The sequence below is a fragment of the Moschus berezovskii genome, chromosome 9, assembly GCF_049115385.1.
Source record: "Moschus berezovskii isolate FMDL1 chromosome 9, NW_MosBer_1.0, whole genome shotgun sequence".
Taxonomy (NCBI): domain Eukaryota; kingdom Metazoa; phylum Chordata; class Mammalia; order Artiodactyla; family Moschidae; genus Moschus; species Moschus berezovskii.
The window spans coordinates 76947169-76965637 of record NC_142468.1 but is presented as its reverse complement, the minus strand read 5'-3'; the positions used below and the strand labels follow the sequence as shown (position 1 = coordinate 76965637).

Sequence of the window (18469 nt, the reverse complement as noted above, 5' to 3'; positions counted from 1 at the left end):
GGGATTGAACCCAGGTCTCCTACATTGGCAGGCGGGCTCTTTACCATTAGAGCCACCTGGTGGGACTAGGTGAACACTTTAACAAACACTTTAACAAACTTTACTTCCTCCCGCACATCTTCAGCTGGTTGCTCAGTTGTGTCTGACTCTGCGACCGCACGGACTGCAGCATGCCCAGATTTCCTGTCCATCAGCATCTCCCGGAGCTTGCTCAGCCTCATGTCCATTGAGTCAGTGATGCCACCCAACCATCTCATCCTCTGTCATCCCCTTCTCCCGCCTTCAATCTTTCCCAGCATCAGGGTCTTTTTAAATGAGTTAGTTCTTCGCATCAGGTGGCCAAAGTATTGGAGCTTCAGCTGCAGCATCAGTTCTTCCAATGAATATTCAGGAGTGATTTCCTTTTGAATTGAATGGTTGGATCTCCTTGCAGTCCAAGGGACTCTCAAGAGTCTTCTCCAACACCACAGTTCAAAAGAATCAATTCTTTTTCGCTCAGCCTTCCTTATGGTGCAATTCTCACTTCCATACATGACAACTAGGAAAACCATAGCCTTGACTAGATGGACCTTTGTTGGTGAAGTAATGTCTCTGCTTTCTAATATGCTGTTTAGGTTTGTCATAGCTTTTCTTACAAGGAGCAAGTGTCTTTTAATTTCATGGCTGCACCATCTGCAGTGATTTTGGAGTCCCCCAAAATAGTCTGTCAAAATTTCCATTGTTTCCCCATCTATTTCCCATGAAGTGATGGGACCAGATGCCATGATCTTCTTTCTTTGAATGTTGAGTTTTAAGTAATCTTTTTCACTGCTGTCTTTCACTTTCATCAAGAGGCTCTTTAGTTCTTCTTAGCTTTCTGCCTTAAGGGTGGTGTCATCTGCATATCTGAGGTTATTGATGTTTCTCCCTGCAGTCTTGATTTCAGCTTGTGCTTCATCCAGCCTGGCATTTTGCATGATGTACTCTGCACATAAGTTATATAAGCAGGGTGACAATATATAGCCTTGATGTACTCCTTTCCCAATTTTGAAATTGGAAAACATCTTCAGAGAACAAAATAATTTCCTATATTTTCTCTCCAGAACCAAGAAGTCTGAATGAAATGATGTTTGTGGGTGTTTGGATCCCGGCTCCTTTGTTTGCCTTGGAAACAGCCTGTGCCTTGCCATAGATTCCCCAAGAAACCCAGGAATTGTGGGCGACTGTTTCTTAGGCTCCAGTTCTCATAAAACTTACCAGTAGAGCTATCATTATTATCTATAGAATTTTGTTTCAAAGATACCAAAGAGTGAAAATAAGTCTTTCTTCCTTCTTCAAGACATCCTCTTGCCAAATGCAACCATGGTTAGGTTTCTTATTTATCCTATGAAAGATATTCCTTTTTTTAAACCACAAGGTCAAATTTATAATCTCATCAATAAATGACAACTTTCATACTATGTATCATTTATTCACTTAATAACAAATATAAGTTGGAGGTAGTTCCATATCTGTATATCTAAAATTCTCCCATTTAAGAAATGCTACATCATATTCCATTGCATGAATGTCATACATATTGAAATATGTCTCAATAAATAGGCATTTGAGTGGTTTCTAAAAATGCATTTTTCACATATGTATGATTATATGTGTAGATTGTGTATCTAGGAGTGAGTACAATTGCTGGGATAATGGATATGTGAATTTTAAATTTTCTGAAATTGCTTGCAATGGCCTAAGTAGAAGTTGCATCAGTTTAGACTTTTATCAGTAATGCATGCTTTCCCCTCTTAGATGAAAGAATATTTGATGGTTGTACACCAGAATGCCAAACCCTTCAATATTTTCTTATAGTTTATTATGTATTTCTCTCTTTATGAGTAGAATGAGAAGTATAAAGAAGATTTTTCTAAACATTTTAAAGTTATTACCAGAGCAAATCACTCAAATTTTCCATTCTTCAGCTTCTTGATCTGCAGAATGAGGGAGTTGGATAAAGTCTCTGAGTCCTTTCTCCTAAAATTTTGGGAAAAGTACAAATAGCCATGATGAATAGGTTCAACAATAGGATGAACAACTCTCGAAGTGTTCAGTTTCAGTTCAGTCACTCAGTCATGTCCTACTCTTTGCAACCCCATGGACTGCTGCATGCCAGGCCTCCCTGTCTATCACCAACTCCTGGAGTTTCCTCAACTCATGTACATTGAGTTGGTACTCGCTATTTACTGAAGATTTTTTAACCTGGAAAAGTATAAAGATAGCCCAGTTGCCCAAAGATTTCCCCTTTTGTTTTTTGACCAAATTTCTTATTTTTGTATTTCCAGAAATTTCTGCAGGGCATATTTTATATCTTTGTTCCTCAGACTATAGATTACAGGATTAATGAGTGGGGTTCCCACTGAATAAAACAGAGTCACAAGCTTCTGTATTCCAGCATCATGCTCAGATGTTGGGCTCAGATACATGACCATCACTGAACCATAGAAGAGTGAGACCACAGCCAAATGAGACCCACAGGTAGAGAAAGCTTTCCTTTGTCCAGCTGCTGAAGGGACTTTCAATACAGCTCTCAAGACCAGAGCATAGGACCCCATGATGCAGAGGAAAGGATTAAATAAGAGGAGAGAACTTATGACTGCCCCAAAAAATTCCATTACTGAGGTTCTAGCACAGGTGAGTGCTAGAAGAGGACCTGGGTCACACAGGAAGTGGTCAATGATCCTGGATCCACAGAAGGACATTTGGGAGATCATGATGATGGGGACTGGGAACCAGAGGAAACCAAGTGCCCAGCAGCTGATCACAAGTTTGGTGCAGAGAAGTCCAGTCATGAGAGTGGAGTAATGTAGAGGCCAGCAGATGACAAGGTATCGATCAAATGCCATAATAGCCAAGAAAAAACATTCTGTAGAACCCAAGGAGAAGAAAAAGTAGAACTGAAGAAAGCACCCAGAGAAGGAGATGAGCTTGTTGTCAGAGAGGAAGTTGGCCAACATGTTGGGGACAGTGGAGGTGACATACCAGATCTCCAGGAAGGAGAAGTTGGCCAGCAGGATGTACATGGGGGTGTGGAGTCTCTGATCCCAGCACACAGCACAGATGATCGAACCGTTGCCCATGAGGGTCAGGAGGTAGACAGCAGAGAAGAGCACAAAGAGGAGAATCTGCCCCTCCCTGGGGCAAGGGAAGCCCAGGAGGATGAAGCCAGTGATGGTGCTGGAGGTGTTGGGGGTGTTGGAGATTTTCATGAGTCTGCAAGCTGTGAAAGGTCATAATTACTGAACATCCCTGGAATAGCATAGGAGCTTCATTTTCTTTGTCCCAACATGAAGCTGAGATTTATTTACTTGTTATTAATTCATTATAATTGAGTGTTTACGTTTAAATATTGGGGATACAGCAATGAACACAAGAGATTAAAACCCATACCTCATGGAGCTTATCCCAGTAGGAGAATGAAATGTGTAATTCTCCTTTTGAATTAAATACATTGAGTTATTGTTCTTCTTGGCAAACTGCTTCTTAAGGGTAGGCTGAAGTTATTGCTATGTCAAACAGTAGTGTCATGGTGATGACTGGGGGTGTACATGATCTTGCATTTAGAAGGGTTTCTATAATTTCCTTATAATAAGTGGAAAACTGCATTTCCAATGTACTCCTTGAGTTGTCACCTAATGTAGCTGCTTGTAGGCAGGTACCTTGTTGGATCATGTAATTTTGAAGCAGGAAAACATGTGTGACTTTTGATGCCATTTAAAAGTTGACATTTGGCTATCTTCCAACCTAAATTGTTGATTCATTCTCTCTAGTATCATTATCTGACAATTTCATAAGTAAATCAATCAACGTTGATGGGGAAAATTTCCTGAAAAAATAGCACCAAGAAAGAGGCCATCTAAATAGATTTCTTGAATAATAAAATTAATATATCAATAATATGACCATGTTGAAAGAGTTCTGTCTATTCTCTGTGATAAAAATGCAGTGCTGTGCACAGCACTTTGGAACCCATTCTTCTCGGTCAAAATCAGTATTACTTGATTCTCAGGTCAAGGGGTACTCACTCATGTGTTCAATAAGAACTCCCATGATTCTGTCCATTTCTATCTTAATGTGCATTACCTCAATGCCTTGCTGGCTTCAGCTAGAGTGAGATTGGGAGGGGAGAAGATGACTGCATTATGTGTTCCAGCTTCTATATGCTTTTGCTCAGCTTGTTAATTTATCTGTCAGCTCATGCAGCTCAATTTCAAAAAACATACAACCCAATCAAAACATGGGGAGAAGACTTAAACAGAAATTTCTCCAAAGAGGACATACATATGGCCAACCAACACATGAAAGATGCTCAACATTGCTCACTATTACAGAAATGCAAATCAAAACTACAATGAGGTATCCCCTTACACCAGTCAGAATGATCATCATCAAAAAATCTACAAACAGTAAATTCTGGAGAAGGTGTGGAGAAAAGGGAACCCCCGTACACTGTTGGTGGGAATGTAAATTGATATAGTCACTATCGAGAACAGTATGGAAGTTCCTTAAAAAACTCAAATTAGAGCTACCATATGACCCAGCAATCCCTCTCTTGGGCATATACCAGGAGAAAACCATAATTCAAAAAGATACATTGCACATCAATGTTCATTGCTGCACTATTTACAATAGCCAGGACATGGAAGCAACCTAAATGTCCATTGATGGGTGAATGGATAAAGAAGATGTGGTACAATGGAAAATTACTCAGCCATAAAAAGGAGCAAAATTGTACCATTTGCAGATACATGGATGGATCTAGAGACTGTTGCACATAGTGAAGTAAATCATAAAGATAAAAACAAATATTATATCAATTTTATGTGAAATCTAGAAAAATGATACCAATGAACTTATTTGCAAAGCAGAAATAGAGATACAGACATAGAAAACAAATGTATGGATACCAAGAAGGGGAAGGAGGAGTTGGGATGAACTGAGAGACTACACTTCTATGGATAAACTAGGTAACTAATGAGAACCTACTGTATAGCATAGGGGACTCTACTCAGTGCTCTGTGGTGAACTAAATGGGAAGGAAATCCAAAAAAAGGGATATATGTATGTCTATAGCTGATTCATTTTGCTGAAGTGAATGCTGAATTAAAACTTTCATTATGTTTTAATAGCACATCTCTCTTTCTGCTATCCTTTGTACACAGTTCAGCTGTAGTTATGTTTATTTCTAAAATACACCTTGAGCCCTGATGCATCTGCTTCTCTCTTTCCCCAGCACCCTAATAGTTTTAAGTTACCCATATTATTTCTCTAAATTACTGCAAAGGTCTCCCAAATGATTTCTCTGCTTCCTGCCTTTGCTTCTATACAATCAGTTCTCTACACAGCAGACAGACTGACCTTTTAAGAGTGTAAATAAGATCATGCAATTTCCTTATGCAAAAACATTCCACAACTCAACCTAGAATAAAATCCAAGTTCCCTTTTATGATCCATGGGCCCCTGAATGATCTGGCTTCCACCTATTTTACCATTTTCTTCCCTTTTCCCTTTTCTGATCTGTCTTTTCCTATTCCCCCTTCTTCATTTACACAGGCTTTCTTTGTATCCTGGAATACACAACTTCTTTACTGACTGGGTTCTTTGCTTTAAATGTTCTCTTCGCCTGGAAATGTATCTGGAGCCCATTTTTCACTTTCCAGCCTAATTATTCTGTTCTTCTGAACACCTTATGTATCTCTTGTCATTCTTTTGTTTGTAAATTCCTATCAAAGTCTAAAATTCTTTTGTTTCTTATGTGTGTATCTTTGCCAGCCAAATGAGGGCAAGAACCTTGTCTGTTGGGTTCATTGTTTTATTAAAATTGTGGCACAGAATAGTTTTAATTGTTTTATTGATTGCTTTTTTTCAAAATTATTTTTCTGATTATAAAGTTTGGTTATTATTGAAATTTTGGAAAATGTATGCATTATAATGAAGAGAATAAAAGCTTCCTTAACAATATCTATACATAAAACATATTTTGGAAGAAATAGATTCCAAGCCTGAAAACAATAGAGTTCTGTTTTCTACAGTGGAGTGGAGTCCTGGTATCCTCACTGACTTCTCTCAGCAGCCAGCCCAGACGATTCCCCTGTGAGCACAGTCCTTTGCCTTGCTGGCCTGGACAGGCTACTCCATTCAGAAGCACAGCTTCCAGAACTGGACCACCTGAGTCTGAATCCTGCCTCCACCACATTATAGCCATGGATGCTAGACCAAGTATTAACCTCTCCATGGTTTGGTGTCCTTTTCTGTAAGGTGAAATGAATACAACTTCAGACGGCATTTTGAAGATTACAGAAAGAATAGTTTTAAAATGCCTAGCAATATACATAGGGTGTATATATATATATCCTATTGTTTAAACTTTTTCAAAAGCCGCAAAGCAAAGTGTATTTATCCACTACTGATGAGTGGCAGGCAATTATGTTATGCTAGAAATTGTACTGAATTTGGATACAAGAGCCCAGGATTTGAATTCCAACACCTAAACATTGCATTGTCATGGCAAATTCTATAAGCCAGTTATTTTTTGACTCTTAGTTTCCTCAGATGTCAGATGGAGATGATAACACCTTCCCCAGAGGGTTGTTATGAAAACTATTGAATGGAATAATAAATTGACAAGGTGGAAGCAGCTTCTCAATATCTGACATGTGGTAAATATTAGATGTTTTGGGTAAAACTGTGGCAGAGTTAACAGGAGACATTTTTCTCCAGAGATGTAGATTCTCCATCTATATTTTAATATTTTTCTCTTCTACAAACTGAATTAGCAGACACGATGGCCATGAAATGGTGTCACATGGTCAGATATGTGGCTATGAAGGGACCCTGCTGACTGGAAGTTGGTACTTGCCAGCTGCCTCTATAAAGATTACATCATGACCATTGCAAGCTGCTGACCTTCAACACCCCCTGAAAGAAGTTCAGGGTGAAAATCAGGAATGAGGCACTCTGTGCTCTGAAAAAAACAAAAAACTGGCAGAACAGGCCTTCAGATAGTTAGATCTTTTCAGCAAAAGGTTTTATGAGTTCCAATTCTTGCATCTTCTCATACCTAGAAAAACACTGACGTCATTAATGGTGAAATCTGCTTTAGCTATTAATTTTTTTTTTTTTTTAACAATTAAAAGTCAGAATAGAGTAGCTATGGTTCAGACATCCTGGGAAATAACTATTTCCCAGATATCCTGAAAAATGATATTATGGGTGTGATTTCAGATTAGACGCTGTGACCTAATGTAGAACTTAATGCTCCTGTAAATGCATTGGAAGGACTGATGCTGAAGCTGAAACTGCAATACTTTGGCCACCTCATGCGACGAGTTGACTCACTGGAAAAGACTCTGGTGCTAGGAAAGGTTAGAGGCGGGAGGAGAAGGGGATGACAGAGAATGAGATGGCTGGATGGCATCACCGACTCTGTGGCCATGAGTTTGAGTGAACTCCAGGAGTTGGTGACGGACAGGGAGGCCTGGCGTGCTGTGATTCATGGGGTCGCAGAGAGTTGAACACGACTGAGCGACTGAACTGAACTGAATGAATTTTTGTTTCTGTATTTTGCTCGCTGCTCGTAAAACCAAAGTTATTCCATTTTAAGATAAGTTTGTTTTTAAGTAAAGATTCCTAAAATTGTTTTTGAAAACAAAAAACAAACAAAAAATAAACTGAATTACCTTCTTTCCTGAAGTAAGAAAGGGATTCTCAACTGAAGCTTCTCAGTTTTTTACAGACTTTTCTGAGTAGAAGCAGTTGTCTTTGTAGTAACCAGCTGGGAGAGAAGGTGTGAAGAGTAGGTTGGATGGGGATCAGTGAATGTATGTGCTTTAGGATCCATGGATGATAAGCACAGCTTGTCCCGTCCTCCTTGAGGAATCATTTACTCTAGAAGGACTGTGCCAGGAGACACGTCTATGCTAGTTATTCCCTTGTTCACTTCCTATCTCCTCTGGAGACAGTGGTGCCTTCATTATTGCTTTTATTTTCCCCAGTGATGGAGGAAGTAATATCTTTTCCTTAGTTTTAGTCTCTTAGAGATGGCCAGAGATTCAATCGACAGGTTCATCAGTCACTCACCAAATCTGTTCAGAATACTTCTCATATGATCAGGGGAGATTCTGTCAAACAAAGCCCAAGCCAAGGTGTTCGTCTTGCTGGAGTTTGTTCTTTGGTCTTCTGATAAGTTGTTGTCAACTGTGGGTCCTGGGGACAGGTGCTTGTCTTGCTATCAGACAGAGGAGACTGGTTTTAGGGAGTAATGAAGCTGTGCAATCACTCTTTCCCCCAGACTATCATGGCCTTTTTCTGTAGAAAAAATAGAAATCTTGTGTTGACTCTGATAAGCATTTATCATTTAGAAAGAGTTACTTACAGTTTCAAATAAGAAAATTTAATTTTGAATAAAAATATTTTCCCAAGAATTGACTTTGCTTTTAAAAGTCTGTTTTAGAACTTTGAGGTTTTCACCAATTTACTAACACAAAAAGGCTCATTTTATTTTAAAAAATGATCAATATCTAAACTTGATTGGATCATGGGCCAGAAAAATAAAATCTCTCTTCACCTTTTGCTATAAAAGATATGAGCAGTATAATTTGGGAAATTACAGAATAAGGTCTTTATATTGCATAATGGTATTATAGCAGCATAGATTTCTTAACTTTGATAATTATGCGAGGTTATGTGAGAAAATATTTTTAATTATAGAAAATACACACTAAATCATTTAGGTAAGTTGTCTTCAGCTATATTTCTTTAGAATTATTTTCCATATCTTCTCAAATATGTTTATATGTATATACTTAAGTATGCATCTATCCATATTTATAAATAAACAGGGTTGTAAATTGTGATTTGTATTAAATTTTGCAGACCTGTTTACTTTATTCTAGAAATTCATTTGTACTTATGAGAAATATCAATTTAAATAGTAGTGAAATGTAAACTGTGGCCAACTCTTTTCAGGTAGGGACATATTAATTCAGAACTAGAAAGTATGCCATATGATTGATAACAGTCTTCAGTTTGAAATGTTGCTAGCATGATTTCACCTTCCTTTATACATTATCAGTTGATATATCAAAGTTGAGAAACTTCCCCTCTTCTGCATGGTACCAGTGAAACTGACTGATGAGAAGCTGGATGGGCTAACGGACCTCTTCCCTTCTGTCCAATACTAAGGGCTCACTTTTCTATCTTCAACTCCGGCTCCCATTCCCTCAGGGTACCTTGTGGCATCTCTTAACTTAATTCAGAGAAAATTAACAAAATACAGTTTTGAAGTTACAAATATTAGTTTTGTTAGAAAAAATAAGGGACAAATGGTTAGTGAGGTTTTATATAGACGAGCATCCTTAGGATATGCTAGTTCTTTTAAACTGGGAAACTGAGCTAGATTTATCATTATCATTATTTACAAAATAACTTACTGGAGATTCAAAGTATTCTTTATATACTATTACATATCTTCCTTGACCTGAAATAGGTTTACATCCTAATAAAACCTTTAAAATTGAAAATATGATAAGTAAATAAATGCTCTAAAATTTTTCAATTTTTTAATTGGAGGAAAATTGGTTTACAATGTTGTGTTGGTTTCTGCAGTACAACAACACGAATCAGCCATAATTATACGTATATCTCCTCCCTCTTGAGCCTTAAAAATGCATTTATTACACCTAACTTACCGAATATCACAGTTTAGCCTAGTTTACCTTAAATGTTCCAAGAACATGTATTAGCTTACTTTTGAGCTAAAGTCATCTGACATAAAGCTTATTTCATAATAGCTGAATTTTCATAATAAATATTATTGTTGATTTATTGAGTACTGTACAGAAAATGATAAACAGAATGGCTGCATGGGTACTGAATGGTATAAGTGTATAGGTTGTTTACCCTCATGATCATGTGACTGACTGGAAGCTGTGGCTCAGAGCTGAACCTAGCATTGTGAGAGAGTATCATACTACTTATCAACAGGCCAGAAAAATATAAAAATTCAAAGTATGGTTTTTACCAAATGTGTATTATTTTCTCACAGCTGTAAAGTTGAAAACTGGTTAAATAGTAAGTTGGGGACTATCTGTACTTGGTATTGAAACATTTGAAAATAAAGCATACAAGTGGGGAAAAAAAAAAACCCAAAATAGAAAAAAAAAAAAAGACCTCCAAAACCTCCATATTACTGCCCAAACATTGCCATTTCAAATATTTTGAAATGCTTCCCTTTGTATTTTTTTCTAAAGACCAGATTTTAATTTTTCTGCACATGTGTCATATTGTATTTATAATAGTATGCTATACTTATTCATTAAGTTTTTATCAACCATTTACCCAAACAATAATAGTTGGATATTATTTCATCTTTAGAGGCACATGGAGAATTTTCCCTGCTTTTAAACAATATATGTAAGTCTGCTATGACAAATAAATAGTGATGATGAATATGAGTTTGGACTCAGAGAGACCTGATTGAATCCCTGCTTTCCTAGTTACTATTAAACTATTACTGGTAAATTGTTACCTATTCTCTCCAGGCCTTAGTTTTCTACTCTGTAAAACATGTAAAATGGTAATGGCTCTTATAATGTAATGAGGATTAAAAGAGAGATTGTATACAAAATGCTTAGCTCGGGAGCTCACATGTGATAACCTAACATTAAGAGGTGCCATAGCATAACACTTTATAGTATGGTTTTTGGAGTCATAGTTGGTTCCAACACTCATTAACTGTTCAGGCAACTTGCTTATTCAATCTAGGCTTTAGTTCCCTCATCTATAAAATGAAGATATGAATGGTATGCTTGAGGTTGTACATTACTTGAATGGCTATAGTGGAAGTTCATTTTAGGCACATTGAGAGTTAGCTAGTGTAGCTATCGTGACTTTTAAAATTACTTCACAACTTTTAAGTCCAACATATAGGACAAATTGCTTTCGAAAGCCAAGACCATTTCCTATTTCGGTTGCATCACTTGATTCTACTTTTTTCCCCCAGAACAACTGCACAGTTCTACTTTGTCATGGAAAATGATCAGCCCTTGGCCATCTGCCGCTCACTGAAATACTTCATTCTCTTGAAAGATCTGAGGTAGGTTGATGTGTCTTTTTTGGCTCATTGATTTACTTAAGCACTCAAGTGTTATTTTCTTTCTAAGTGACATGGTCTTGTAGGTTGAGTTCCCTGGAAACAAATACTAATAATAAATATCAGTAATATTTGTACTGTGATGGCATCTGAAGATTGAGTTTTATATTTTAATACCTATATCCCAATGATGTGCTTCTTTATTTCTGTCTTTTTTGGGGCCTTTCTTTATTTTTAATTGAAGGATAATTGCTTTATAGTATTGCTTTGGTTTCTACCAAACATCAGCATGAATCAGCCATTTTTCTGTCTATATCTGTTTGATGAATTGTGAATTATATTCCATCTTGAAATTGTATTTATTTCGATTAAGGATGCTCATTAATATATTAATAGGTTTGGCCAATTATAAGTCATGATGGGTGGTAAATGCTACATGGACATCTATTTGAGGAATACTTCTATTCTGTATATTGTAGTACACTAGTAAATAGATAGTGGTCTGGGAATGGGTATATGCATTTTTCGGAACTTGCCATGATTTCTTACCCCTTCATACTCATGGGTTTTTATCCGTGCCTTCCTTTACCTGCTTCCATAGCAACTTAAAATTCCCTTGTTTACAGATCATCTTGCTTCATTTACTACTTGTTCATGATCTCCAGAAGAGAAGGAAATGTGTCTTATTTGCTTCTGTATATGGCTTGTCCCTTCCAGTTCAGTGCCTAACATATTGAATGTGTTTGTTTTAGTGAATAAGTGACTATGGAGGAAGATGATACAACAATTATTTTAAAAAAGCTGCTTTCACTTTTTCATAGTTTATTACTCTCATAGGTCCTCAGAAGAGGAAGACATTTCTTACTTTGTTCTGGCTGAACAAAAGAATTTTAGTGAGATGACATGAAGAGGTTGTCAGTTTCTTTTTTTTTTTTTAATTTTCCTCTGAGAAACAGTCTTCTTTTTAGTTTCTCAAAGAATCACAGAATTATGAAAAAATGTTACTTTGGTTCCAATTTCATAGTAAAATAGTTTCAAATTTTATTTTTAGATGATAATAATAAATGTTGTTTAAATGAAATACATGCATATGGAAAAATTCAAAATATACAAAGGCTTGTACGTACAGAGAAAATGTTTCCTTCTCTCCTTGTCCCTAGATACCCAGTTGTTTCTCAAAAGCATCACTGTTCTTAGTTTCTTCTTTCAGAGATACACAGTGTGTTTATGAACATAAATATGTAGATATTTATGTAATCTTTCTTCATATGAAAGATGGCCCAAGACAGATCTCTTTCATCTCACTTTTTTTTTAACTTTGAGGGTACTTTTATATCAACATGTACAGATCTTCATTTTTAACAGTTATATAGTATATTCCACCCTACGTATATACAATAATTTATCTAATTAGTCCTTAATTAATGGGATTTGGATTGTTCCAATCTTTTACTATTAGAAACAGTAGTCAATATTCTTGTACACATGTCATTTTTCTTATTTGTGAGTATACTCCTCAGATAAATACCTAAGAGTGGAATTGCTGAGTCAGTGGGAATGCGCTTTAAATTCTGATAGTTATTTCCTCGGTGTGTATGCCTAGGAGTGCGATTGCTGGGTTGTATGGCAGTTCTATTTCCAGTTTTTTGTGGGAGAGGGCGAGGGTGGGATGATTTGGGAGAATGGCATTGAAACTTGTGCATTATTGTATGTGAAATGAATCGCCAGTCCAGGTTCGATGCATGATACAGGATGCTTGGGGCTGGTGCACTGGGATGAACCAGAGGGATGGGATGGGGAGGGCGGGGGGAGGAGGGTTCAAGATGGGGAACGTATGTACACCCGGGGCAGATTCATGTCAATGTATGACAAAACCAATACAATATTGTAAAGTAATTAGTCTTCAATTAAAATAAATAAATTAAAAAAAATAAATTCTGATAGTATTTTGGCAAAATGTCCTCCATAGATATTGTACCAATTTATGCTCTACCAGTAAGGGAAGAGATTGCTGTTTTTCTCAACATTATTTTTGATCTTTGTCAATTTTGGGGGAAAAGACATATATTTATTATAGCTTTCTTTGTACTTCTCTAATTCTGAACAAAATAGAATGTCTTTTTAGATATTTAAAAGCCTTTCCTTTGTTATTTACTTTTTTCATTTATTTATGACTTTTTATTTTGCTGATGCTATTTTTCATATTGACCTGAAGATATATAATATTAAAATTCATGTTATCATGATTAGATGTTTTAGAAGACAGAAATAAAAGCACTACCAGAAAAGTAAAGAGTTTGCTGGTGTCGGAAGAGTAATAGGAGACAAGTTTTGCCCCAGGATTGTACAATTTGTAAGAGCAAACACACACACACAAAAAAAGAGGTGTAAGTATCCATGCTGAAGATAGAGGAAGAAACTTTCCCCTCTTCCTATTTTCAGAACTCTTACTTTAAAAAACTTGTACTTGTTTCTCGGTCATTGAAATGAATGTAAAATTTAAAAGTTTTAAATCTTGACAGGTTTTTCAATACCCTTGCCAGATTTATGACCTAGGAATGTCTTTGTCAAGGACCTGGGAAGACTCTGGAATGTAATAATCAAGATAGAAAGGCCCCAATCTTCCATTTCCTGTGGGAAGATAGGCGCATAACATTGGTGGCCTAATTTCAAAGTTGAAAACTACCTCTTATTATATAGAAATGTCTTTTCTTCTTTGTGCGAAGCCAATTAGCAAACACAGATGGCCAGTCCAATTACCAGGTGAACCCAGGATGAATTGACTATGTCTGATAAAATGGTCAAGTCTTTTTGAGGATTAGTTTTTATCTTGAAAACCTGTATGTAATGGGTTGTATTTGCTTGACTATAAAAGGATAAAATTTCTTTCAGTCTTTGCCATTTCTCAGTGGGTTGCCTGAGATGCCCATAGTCTCCTGCTTTAATGCTTATTCAATAATCAGTGAGTTCAGTTCAGTCGCTCAGTCATGTCTGACTCTTTGTGACCCCAGGGACTGAAGCATGCCAGGCTTCCCTGTTCATCACCTACTCCCTGAATTTGCTCCAACTCATGCCCATCGAGTCAGTGATGCCATTCAACCATCTCATCCTCTGTCATCCCCTTCTCCTCCTGCCTTCAATCTTTCTCAGCATCAGGGTTTTTTTCAATGGGTCAGTTCTTCACATCAGGTGGCCAAAGTATTGGAGCTTCAGTCCGGCCAATGAATATTCAGGACTGATTTCCTTTAGGATTGACTGTTTGATCTCTTTGCAGTCCAAGGGACTCTCAAGAGTCTTCACCAACACCACAGTTCAAAAGCATCAATTCTTCTACTCTCAGCTTTCTTTATGGTCCCACTTTCACACCCATAGATAATAAATAATAAAACTACTTTATTCTCTTCCACCACTGTGGAGAGGTTTTCTAGATTGGCAGGAAATTTATATTTAATTATATTTCCCAGCAAACTAAACTCAGTTTTTCAATCTGTGGCTCTATCATTTGCAAAACTGGGGATATGCAGTACATCTTTGAGATGGCTTATAGTCCTAAAGTCAGTTAGTCTTCTTTTTAACCAAGAAATTAAAAACAGCTTCTGTCCCCCCAAATATTTTAAATCAAGACCCTTACTTTTTATGTTCCTAATAATTTCTTCATAGCATGTTTCATATCTTTGTTTCTTAGACTGTATATTACAGGATTAATGAGTGGAGTAACTACAGAATAAAACAAAGTCACTATCTTCTGCATTCCAGCATCATGTTCAGATGTTGGGCTCACATACATGGCCATCACTGATCCGTTAAAAAGAGAAACCACAGTCAGATGGGACACACAGGTGGAGAAAGCTTTTCTTCGTCCAGCTGCTGAAGGGACCTTCAGCACAGTTTGTAGGACAGAGCATAGGACACCATGATGAAGAGAAAAGGGATAAATAAGAGGAGAGAACTTAAGGTAGAGCTAGTTAACTCTGTTACAGGGACTCTAGTGCAGGTGAGGGCCAACAAGGGACCTGGGTCACACAGGAAGTGGTCAATGATCCTGGATCCACAGAAGGACATTTGGGAGATGATGATGATGGGGACAGGGAACCAGAGGAAACCAAGTGCCCAGCAGCTGATCACAAGATTGGTGCAGAGACGTCCAGTCATGAGAGTGGAGTAATGTAGAGGCCAGCAGATGGCAAGGTATCGATCAAATGCCATAATAGCCAAGAAAAAACATTCTGTAGAACCCAAGGAGAAGAAAAAGTAGAACTGGAGAAAGCACCCAGAGAAGGAGATGAGCTTGTTGTCAGAGAGGAAGTTGGCCAACATGTTGGGGACAGTGGAAGTGACATACCAGATCTCCAGGAAGGAGAAGTTGGCGAGCAGGATGTACATGGGGGTGTGGAGTCTCTGATCCCAGCACACAGCACAGATGATCGAACTGTTGCCCATGAGGGTCAGGAGGTAGACAGCAGAGAAGAGCACAAAGAGGAGACTCTGCCTCTCCCTGGGGCAAGGGAAGCCCAGGAGGATGAAGCCAGTGATGGTGCTGGAGGTGTTGGGGGTGTTGGAGATTTTCATGAGTCTGCGAGCTGTGAAAACAAAATCACATTATTGAATAACTGTAAAGACAGGTGAGAACCCAGATATGAATTGAAGCCACTCTGGGGAATGAAATAGACATTTATGTATCAATAGTTACTGTTTTACTCTAATCCTGAATTACTGTCCTAGTTTAGCAGTTGGATTATAAAAACACAAGTTAATGAATATCAGTATATATAGAGATATTTACTTATTGTGAAATATATGGAAACATGTTCAACATTTAAATCTTGATATCTAAAATTCTGCAGTAACTATCACTGAAGTTGAGAAATAGAGGATCACTTGTACCCTAGAATCTCCTCTTATGCTCCATTCCAATAAGAGGATGACTATCCTCTGCCTCTTAGCCCCTTCAATTGTTAACGCTCTCCTTTCCTAATGGTAATCACCTCCCTATTTTTCTTTATTTTAATAGCTAAGTAAACAGACTGGTTCCAAATAGGAAAAGGTGTTCGTCAAGGTTGTATATTGTCACCTTGCTTATTTAACTTATATGCAGAGTACATCATGAAGAATGCTGGGCTGGAAGAAGCACAAGCTGGAATCAAGATTGCTAGGAGAAATATCAATAACCTCAGATATGCAGATGACACTACCCTTATGGCAGAAAGTGAAGAGGAACTCAAAAGCCTCTTGATGAAAGTGAAAGAGGAGAGTGAAAAGGTTGGCTTGAAGCTCAACATTCAGAAAACGAAGATCATGGCATTTGTTCCCATCACTTCATGGGAAATAGATGGAAAAACAGTGGAAACAGTGTCAGACTTTATTTTTTTGGGCTCCAAAATCACTGCAGATACTGACTGCAGCCATGAAATTAAAAGACGCTTGCTCCTTGGAAGGAAAGTTATGACCAACCTTGATAGTATATTAAAAAGCAGAGACATTACTTTGCCAACCAAAGTCCGTCTAGTCAAGGCAATGGTTTTTCCCGTGGTCATGTATGGATGTGAGAGTTGGACTGTAAAGAAAGCTGATCGCCGAAGAATCGATGCTTTTGAACTGTGGTGTTGGAGAAGACTCTTGAGAGTCCCTTATACTGCAAGGAGATCCAACCAGTCCATTCTAAAGGAGATCAATCCTGGATGTTCATTGGAGGGACTGATGCTAAAGCTGAAACTGCAATACTTTGGCCACCTCATGCGACGAGCTGACTCACTGGAAAAGACTCTGATGCTGGGAAAGGTTGGGGGCGGGAGGAGAAGGGGACGACGGAGAATGAGATGGCTGGATGGCATCAACGACTCTGTGGACATGAGTTTGAGTGAAATGCGGGAGTTGGTGATGGACAGGGAGGCCTGGCGTGCTGTGATTCATGGGGTCGCGGAGAGTCGGACACGACTGAGTGACTGAACTGAACTGATGCATTCTGAAACATATTTTTTTTTAGTTTTGCTTGTTTTTTATTTTACATAATTGAAATCACAGTATATGTAGTATTTGGATGGCTTCTTTTGTTCAACAGTAAGGTTTTTTACATTCATGTTGTTACAATCATCTATAGTGTGTCCATTTACACTCCACTATACTCTACAAATAAACCACCACTTATTAAACCATTGTACTATAGATGACTATTTTGGCTATTTCTAGTTTGGGGCTGTTAGGAGTAATGGTACTATGAATACAGTTCTCTTTTCCTGGTTCACACATGCATGCATTTCTGTAGGCTAGATCATAAGGGCATGTGTATCTTTACCTTCAGTAGATAAGTTCAACAGTGTTCCATCATTATTGCACTATTTATCACTGCTACTGATAGCATGTGAAAGCCCCAATTGTCAACATTCTTTTCTAATGGGAAGGTCGCTATTTACCAGAGCCTAGGGAATGAGCTATATGCTGCATTTTAATGACTTCTCTCTCTTTTATTTTTGTCATATAAGACTGCATAGTTGTCTTCCTGGCCGTATTGCTTTTTTCAGAGTAGGAGCTTATATCAGAAATTTTTTACTTTCAAGGGAAAGTATTCCAGAAATTATAAAGAAAACTGTCATCAAATTTGGTTTAGGAGAACATTTTAATGCATGTAATTTACAGCAATCTTTATCTTATATGAGTTTTGAGTCTTGTGCTCAGCCTTATGATTTAAAGAAATAACCTTCTAAAAGGTTATTTTTATGTGTGTTAATCACTTTATCATCTCAAATATTTTCAGCACTTTAAATAGCTTAGTTAATGTTGAAGAACTTACTTTTTCGGGTATAGTCTATTTCATTGTTACATCTCTTCTTTTACCCCTCACATCCAATTCATTAGCAGGATTCTTCTGTTTCTAAAGTATGGCTTGTATCATGCACTCCTTTGTCTTAACTGCTGTCTCTCAAGTTCAAATTACCATCCTTTCTTCCTTAGACTTCTGCAGCAGCATTCTAACACAGCTTGCTTCTACTTTTGCCCTTCTATCCTCCATTTTCTAAGCAGCAACCGAGTACTCCTTGAAAAATGGAAAAACTGATGATGTTACACTTTTAAGTAAAACTTATCCCTCTCAGCAATTCTGTGCCAAGAAGTCTTACAGAGCTGTTACAGAAAACAGGAAGGTGTTCTAGAAAACAGGAATTGCCATCACCATTTTATGCTCAATCTAACATATTTAATTAGCTTGTATCACTATTCACTTTTCATTACTGAGCTCCTCTGTACAGAAGACTGATGATGTTACCTGCCTCAAGTCTGAGCTGAAACTGTCAAAAAAATTCCCCAAACCAATCAACCAAACAAACAGCAAAAGACCAATAAACTCACCCTGCATCAATTACA

The 18469-nt window shown here is 37.5% G+C and overlaps 2 protein-coding genes and 1 pseudogene across 6 annotated transcripts in view; all 3 read right to left on the bottom strand.

The window, feature by feature from the left end:
• LOC129562589 (olfactory receptor 11G2-like) overlaps positions 1–15533 on the bottom strand; it is a 45821-nt gene extending 30288 nt beyond the window's left edge. For 2 of the 4 annotated variants that reach the window (XM_088839836.1, XM_088839839.1), the window contains exons 1-2: positions 3004–3137; positions 1914–1998 (exon numbers count right to left, since the gene is read on the bottom strand). The gene's annotated coding sequence lies outside the window, so the exon portion shown is untranslated. Of the gene's footprint in view, positions 1–1913; positions 1999–3003; positions 3138–15455 lie in introns of those variants that run through there. The other 2 variants (XM_088839837.1, XM_088839840.1) reach the window with 2 other exon arrangements.
• On the bottom strand, positions 2289–15595 carry LOC129562665 (olfactory receptor 11G2-like). 2 transcript variants are annotated; one of them, XM_055436048.2, is made up of 3 exons: positions 15456–15595; positions 7701–8328; positions 2289–3241 (listed from the first exon to the last, which is right to left on the bottom strand). In XM_055436048.2, exon 3 carries the CDS (start codon positions 3228–3230, stop codon positions 2289–2291), a length of 942 nt encoding a protein of 313 aa, XP_055292023.2. In that variant the 5' UTR covers positions 3231–3241; positions 7701–8328; positions 15456–15595. The 2 variants fall into 2 exon arrangements, with proteins under 2 accessions (XP_055292023.2, XP_088695961.1); XM_088839835.1 differs by having other exon boundaries at positions 8101–8328.
• Positions 14748–18249, bottom strand: LOC129562666 (olfactory receptor 11G2-like; annotated as a pseudogene).
• Positions 18250–18469: the final 220 nt, after the last annotated feature.